Source organism: Lathamus discolor, chromosome 5, assembly GCF_037157495.1.
Source record: "Lathamus discolor isolate bLatDis1 chromosome 5, bLatDis1.hap1, whole genome shotgun sequence".
NCBI classification, from domain to species: domain Eukaryota; kingdom Metazoa; phylum Chordata; class Aves; order Psittaciformes; family Psittacidae; genus Lathamus; species Lathamus discolor.
In genome coordinates, this window is record NC_088888.1 from 75,424,184 (window position 1) to 75,431,417 (window position 7,234).

Below are 7,234 nucleotides of genomic sequence, written 5' to 3' on the forward strand. Positions count from 1 at the left end.
CCCACACAGAGACACACTTCCTCAAGCATGTGAGGAAGTTTGTGCCTATATGACATCACTGGTGGTGAAGGCCAGAGGTATGTGCACCCCCAGAAGAACCACAGCCACCCAGGCAGGCACGGTCAGGCAGGGGCATAGGGAAGCTGGGTACCCCCTCACATCCCCTCGAGAGGAGTCCTGGGGCTGATGCTAACTGAGGCCTTCATGCTGTCCTGCACTGCACCCTGGTACTGAGGTTCCTGCTTTGCCCTGCTGCCAAGGGCCTTCTCAGCCCCCACCCCAACCCTCAGCATCCTCTGCTGCCCCTTTAGGGAGGCTTTTTACAGATCAGGTGATGGATTTAGGAGTGCATTAGTGTGGCGAGAACTCAGAAGCCTGCCAAAGAGCTCACAACGTGTGTTCTTCCACCCAGCTGAAGTCCTACATATGTGTGTGTGCATAGTTGCATATATACACTGACACATGCATGCAAGGTCTGTTTCTGCAGCCCGTCCTGTCCGGGAACCTGAGCACTGACACACAGCCCAGGCACTGCTGCAGGACGCAGCGGGAGCTTTGCTGCCGAGACAGGACTAAGGCGAAGGAAACCCGTACGAGAGGGGCCGGGCAGAGCGGAGCCCCCCGCCCTGCGCACCGGCCTGCAGCGGCTGCGCGGGGGGCACGGACTTTAAGCCGTTAAGCGGAGCCTCGGCAGGCGGCTCGTCCGGCCATCCGCGGGTGCGCAACGCTGCGCCGCGGAGCTGCGTGGCCCCGCGGAGCAGCGGGAGGGAGCCGGGCCTTCCTGGGGTCCGTTTCGTTTGCCTGGCTTTTAGTGCAGGCTCTGATCTAGTTCAATAATCAATAACCATCCTTCAGTCTTTGAACACCAGGGGGCTGAGAGGACTTTTCAAGACAAATTCCTCGGGCGATGATGTATACTTCACACTTACTGTGCACTTTCCACTGAGAAAAAAAAAGAGAAAGAAAAAAAAGAAGAAAAAAAGAAAGGGGGGGGGGGAGGAAAAAAAAAAAGGGGGGGGGGGCGGAAGGGAAAAAAACCCAAACAAACAACAACAAAAAACCTCCAACCAACCAAAAATACACCAAAGGAAATAATTGCATTTATCTACAGAAATAAATGAGCGAAAGAATCCCGACCGCAAGGCGTGCCTATATTTAATGGGAAGACTTCAGTGTATGCACGTGCTTGTGCGTCTATATATGTTTATACATACATCTCGATTTGTACTATGTAGATGTGCATGCATACACACACACGAGTGCTTGTTTATTCTTTAAAAAGGCATCAAGGCGCTTTACACACGCAGACCTTAAAGGAGGGTGACTTTAAAGCCCCGCTTTGCGGCACGGAGCTGGAGTTCCCACCAGCGTCTCTCCCTCGCCGCGCTCCCCGGGTAATTACAAGCAGAGTGCTCGCACAGTTTTTAATAACTGTCTTCCTTTCAGCACATCGAAGCAGCAATATATTTCAAAGATCTATTTTGTACGCAAAACCTGATAGGGAGCTCGGGGAAAATGTTCTCCTGGACGTTCCTCTGAAAGTATCTTGGTCTGGCTGATTGCGGAGGAATTTAATTTTGACGAGCCAAATCCCTTCTTTCAGGTGATCTTTTCAGACCGTGCTCGGGGCTCGGCCGGCACCCTCGCTGATGCTGCCGGCAGAGAAGCCTGTCTGATGCCTTCATCAAAAATGGAGCTCAGCTTTCCCTTCCAGAAACGCCTTTCCACCCCTAAAGCCTACCCTCCTGCCTCGTTCTCCGACGGCTCCCCGCTTTGGGGAGAGTACCCCCGAAAGAGCGGGCAGGCGGTGCAGAGGGAGCGCCACTGCGGGCCGTGTTGATGGCCCGGCACGATGCGGGGCTGCCGCGGGGAGCCCTGGCGACATCCCTGGGTGCGCTGTGCGCCAGCACCGGCCCCGGGCCCCGTCTCGCCTGGGCTCCGTGGTGTCTGCGGGGGGATGCGGGGGAAACCAGAACGAGGGTTCTTGCGGCCCCGGTGAAAGGGTTTGTGCTCCCCCCGCGAGAAAGGGACCGGGGAGAAGCCCTCGGGCTCCCGGCCCCGCGTTGCGTTGCTGGGGCAAAACCTAGCCGGGGAAGGTGCTTTTTAGTCAACGAGACGTTTCAATTCCCCTCGCATATAAACACAGGAACGGCCTTTCAAGAAATTCAGACAACTTTGTAAAACACCATCTACTCGCACGTTCACACCGAGAAGAGCAGTAAAAAGATATGAGTGTAGGGTCTGGATTTTATATTTTCCTGTCCTCTGGGGTCTGGTTTTAGACGGAGGGAATTGGGTTTTATTTTAGGGATTTTATTTTTTTTTTTTCCTTTTTCTGTGGGGGAAATATTAACCTTTCTAGCCGAGAAATACAGGTGCTCCCAGGAATTTCTCTCCTCTCCCCACCCCCACCCCCCCCCCCGAAAAAAACCCACAGAGCTAGACGAGAACCGCAGAGCCGCGTACTGCGGGACAGGGAAAGGGAGATTATAACTTTGAAAGATAAAACAAAGGGCTCTCGTATTTCCCACTGAGCAGTACCGGGCTAATTATGGCAGGGGAAAAGCGAAGTCCTTAGCAAGTGGGAGATGCAGGAAGAAAGCCAGTTCAAGGCGGAGAGGCAGGGACTTTCGTTCAGAAATTGATCTGCTCTTGCAACAGGAAAAATTGACTCTTCCCTTCACATCTGTCCCATTATTGCGGTTTATTTATAGCTGGTGGGGAAATACCATCTTCTCCTTCCTCTCCATGGAAACCGGACAAGCACTAGTAGCTCTCTTCTACGAAATAAGCTTTTCTGCCGCTGAGAACAAGCGGCGGCCAGTTGGGGCTGGAAGGATTGAGAGGGGTTTCTGTGACCACCACCTGCCCCGGGCAGCCATCCGCCGCTCGCCTACCTGCCAGCTTCCCAACAAAGCCTTGCAGGTCGTGGTGGTGTTTTGCGAAAGAGGAGGCCCGATCCTGCGGGAGAACTCGCCTACCGTTCAGGGGAAGTCTTAGCTAAGCGGAGACTAGTAAGGTCAGCTTCGAAGGCAGCTTATTGGGCCGTTTTGTGGCCATGAAGTCCTTAAGTAACCCTGCATTCAGGGAATGAAAAAGAAAAAAAAAAAAAAGGAGAAAAGGAAAAAAGGGGAAAAAAAAAAAAAGAAAAAAAAAAGAAAAGCTTTCTCTGACATGGCTCAGTAATAAAACAATCGAAAAAGCTAAACCTCTCCCATTCGGGCGCTCCAAGAAGGGAGTTTGCAATTAGCTGCAAAATCCCCCTGTGAGTTAATGACCTAATTTGTGAGGTATAAATTCACTGTCTTTGCTCTTTTCTCTTTTTTTCCTCCTTTTTTTTTTATTTTCTTTTTTTTTTTTTTCCTGGAACCTACATGGAAAAGTCTTTATTCATTTGTAATATACCAAAACTACGACGGCGACGCTTCGCTGCGCAGCGTTCAAAGAACAGAAAAGGCTCGCTTGGGTGCCCTTGGCTTTGTAAATAACTGCTTTGCCAATAGATGGCATAGTGTCCTTTCCATTCCAAGGAAGCTCTGCTTCCCCGTTTATTTAGCTTGCTTGTTTGTTTTGCTCGCAGCGATTTTATTTATTTTTTTTTTTACGCGTAAACGTCTCTTTGCATTTCCTTCCCTGGAGTACAGAAAACATAGGTATCTTTAAAAAGGTATATTGCAAAAATTAAAATTACAGATGTAATACATACTGTGAAACCTATAAAAATGCGTTTACAATGGTTACTTAAAAAAGAAATTTATAACTTTCATATGTACCTTACTCGTGCAATATGCAACTGCCATATGTTTCCTAGTTCCATAATTCAGTTTTTCCTGGACAGCTGGAGCAGGTAGTACTTCTTAAAGTACATTTCATGTAATATGAGAACTAGCCCTGACTAAAGACCGAGGGTTACCATAAAAAGACACAAGCCTTGCTTAAAAAATGCTGTTTAACTACATATCATTTCTTACAACGGTATGATATGAACGTTCCCGTAGATCCCTGTTACGATAAAACTGGGATACACCGTATCTTTTTACTGCTGAAATCCCAGCCTCGCAAACATAAATATTTCCAATTAGTGGCTCTACCCTAAACTATAGTGATTTAAGGCTACCTGACTTAATTTAATTCCATACTTGTTTTCATATTTTTCCTGAGACAATAGTGAAAATGCGAGTTAAATTTATAGGAAAGCAATAAAAAAAGTAAAGCCAGAGGTTTCTTCAACCCTCATGTAGTGTTCGCAAACGTTTATTTTGTGACCGGAGTAATGAAAAGGCTATTTTAAAAAAATCATTTCTCTGAAACGAACAATAAATGTAAGTGGGAGCATCTCATTAAAGTCTGGAGATTTCCTTAAAAATGATTCAGACTCGTGGCCGCGTATTTCCAAATTAAAGTAGTAATTTAAGCGCTATAAAACGCGATCTCCAGAATACTTATAATTTTCACACGGATGCCTTTAAACTGTGTTTTCAATTCTTTAATGCTATTCCTCAGCATTTTCATCCGTCTGGAAAGCCGGTCGCTTGGCTGCGCATTTATTTCTGTGCGTTGATCTCATTTATACTAAACAGCAGTATACGGGCAGAGAATATCGTTTTTTTCCCCAGTTTTAAAACGAGACCTGAGGCTGCGGAGGCACCGGCCGGCACAGAGTGCCAGGCCGAGGGTCTCGGTGCAGTGCGCGGGGAAAAGCCGGTAGCCGCCGCGCAGGGGATGATGCGCTGTTGCCGGGGGACCGTGCGCCCCGTCGGAGGACGGGTCAGGCAGGCCCCGACCCGTTCACCTCCCCTGTGCGTGGTCTCCCCGTGGAGTGCTGAAGTGGAATCAAAACGTGGCACACCGCACCGACTAACTCGACTCACGGCGGCTGTTTGAGGGCAGCCGTCGCGCCCCCGTGGCCGTGCTCCTGGCAGGTTGGGTTTGGCTTCGGGGAGACCCGCGATAGCTACAGCGGTCCGGATTAACTGGGTCACCGACCAACGGCGCTGTGATCCGTGAGGGGCTATCCTCACTTCCCCGGCCAGGTTCCGTTTTCCCGGGTCTTGCACAGAGCGGGATGCTGTACGCACCCCGATCCTGGAGGCTGGGCAGGGTCGGCTCTGCCGGCTCCTTACTTTTGGGAGCCGCCAGTCGAGTTCGAGCCTGGGAAATCAGTCTCAGGTGTCGGGGCCCCGCTTCCTCCAGTCCCAGCCCGTCGGACGGTTTCTAGGGACGAGTGTCGGGGGCTGAGACCAGGGTCGCCAGGGCTCCGCGGGCCTGGGCCCGGAGCGGGGTGAGCCGGGGCCGCCTGCGCCCCTCGCTGTGAGCTGCGTTCGTTATGCGCCAGCGGAGGGTGAAACACACGGGCAGGAACCGGCCCTTTCGTGGGAAAACGCAGGAGATCCCCGCCGCGGCTCTGGAGTGCCGTTCTTGTCTGATGCCACTTCCCCCGACAGGCTGCAGCCCGCCTGGAAGCGGCGAGAGAAGCCTGGCTGGAGGGGCCCCGGCAGAGCGGGACAGGCGGGCTGTAATACCCCACCGTGGCCATGGGGGCTGAGAGGGGCTTCGCTGCCTCTTTTAAATTTAAGCCACACTTAACCTTCTCTCGAGCCTGTTTTGAATGTGATCTGTGTCTCGGGGAGAGTCCCTCCAGGCTTGCTGCGCACCCTGCTATAGGGAAGTTGGAAGTACCAACTCACAGCCAGCACCCTCGGTCCTTCTCTCAGCCGCAACCGCAGAGAACAAGGAAGAGAGGCAGTGGCGTAGGTGCACTCGGGATGCACAGAAACAGGGTTTACACGCGATTTTCTCTCCGGCATCTGTAATTTTGCTCCCGTTGATAATGTTTCATTGGCTAGTCTCCGTCAGCTACCTGCTGCCTTCGGCTGTGCACGCCACGCATCCTTAGGGTGAAGCTATCAGGCTCACTGTGAGGGTTGAGGGGGGTGAAGCGGATCATGGTATAAATATGTTTTCCCTAGTGACTGCTTCTATGGCTCCCTGCTGGGAAGTTACAGAAAACCGTGTCTTCGAAGAGAAAAGGACGCTGTGGATATTTAATCTCTGATGGCACCAGGCTTTAATGTTGAAAAAGATTTGCAGAAATCATATTGTGAATGGGAAGCACGGCCACAACTATGCCCTAAGTTGTCACTCGAGATTTGCTGCGGGAGCGCAGGAAAATGTCTTTCTGGTGGAAAACGGTTTAAACATTAATTTTTTTTTCACCCCCAGGAAGTCTAAATGTGCGCCTAACCCAACTGCCTAAAAACCCGGACTGCATTTTAAAGTCCGGAAATAAAAGTAACTCCAGAAAGGTGTTTCGGATATATATATTATTCCATTAGCAGATCACTATATATAGAGATTCTTCTCTCTTTCATCATCCCATAAAAAATTAATCGAACAAACATATGGATCACAGGTTGTTCGATGAATTTAAATCCACGCAGTTGTTTCAAAAAGTCAAGAAATGAAAACAACATGCCACATAGCAACCTACAGAAATCTGGCTGGGGGGGGGGGGGGGGGGGAAATAATTCAACAACAACAAGCACCCACCCTCCTGCAGCAAAAACAATCCGGGCCATTTGTCCATCCGCCGTAGGACGGACTTGCTGCGCACGCCGCGGAGCGGTGCAGAACTAGGGGTCAGCGTCTCCTCCGCGGGAAAGAGCGGTGGTTGGCTGCAGGAGGGGGGAAAGGGATAAAAACTGGGCAGGACGGGCAGCCCTGTGCCCAGAGGCTTCGCTGGGACCCCCGCCGCTCCGGCCCCGTCCCCACTGGCGCGGAAAGCCGTGCTGCCCCGCGGAGGGCCCGGCGGCGGCGGGGGGCAGGTCGCCCTCCCCGGCGGGTCCAGGCAGCCGCCCGGGGCCGACCCCGCTCCGCCGGCAGCGTAGCTCGGCCTAGAGCCCCCGCGCCCCCCGCGGCGTCAGTGGAGCGCCCCCTCCTCCGCCTCCCCCCGCGTTCCTCCGCGCCCCCCCGGGCCGACGTGGCCGGGGTCGGTACCTGCTCCAGCGGGCACCGCCGGAGCCGTCGCCCCGGTGGCGGTGGCGCGGGTGGCCCGGCGGCCGAGGGCGGCGGGAGCGCGGCCGCGGAAGTTGCCGTCGGAGATGGGCGGGCGGCGAGGCTGCCGGAGAGCCCTCGGACAGATACCATCCATTTCCTTCCTTCCTTCCTCTCCCTATCGATCTCATCCCCACCGCGGCGGCGTTTAAACTCCTGCACGATCCTCTAGCTTAGCACG

General features: G+C 52.6%; 1 protein-coding gene across 1 annotated transcript; it reads right to left on the minus strand.

Annotated features, from left to right (window-relative positions):
• Positions 1-572: 572 nt before the first annotated feature.
• On the minus strand, positions 573-5,536 carry LOC136015956 (basic salivary proline-rich protein 3-like). Its single transcript, XM_065682607.1, has 3 exons — positions 5,124-5,536; positions 1,742-2,083; positions 573-825 (listed from the first exon to the last, which is right to left on the minus strand). Exons 1-3 carry the CDS (start codon positions 5,534-5,536, stop codon positions 573-575), a joined length of 1,008 nt encoding a protein of 335 aa, XP_065538679.1.
• Between the last annotated feature and the right edge of the window lie 1,698 nt (positions 5,537-7,234).

Excerpts from the sequence above, each read along its gene's own strand:
- LOC136015956 (XM_065682607.1), bottom strand. The coding sequence starts at position 5,536 with ATGGCCACGGTGGGGTATTACAGCCCGCCTGTCCCGCTCTGCCGGGGC. Across the intron at positions 2,084-5,123 it reads TCGACTGGCGGCTCCCAAAA|GTTTTGCCCCAGCAACGCAA; the intron begins GTAAGGAGCCGG and ends TTCCCCGGCTAG. Across the intron at positions 826-1,741 it reads TCGGAGAACGAGGCAGGAGG|ATCAGAGCCTGCACTAAAAG; the intron begins GTAGGCTTTAGG and ends TTATTGAACTAG.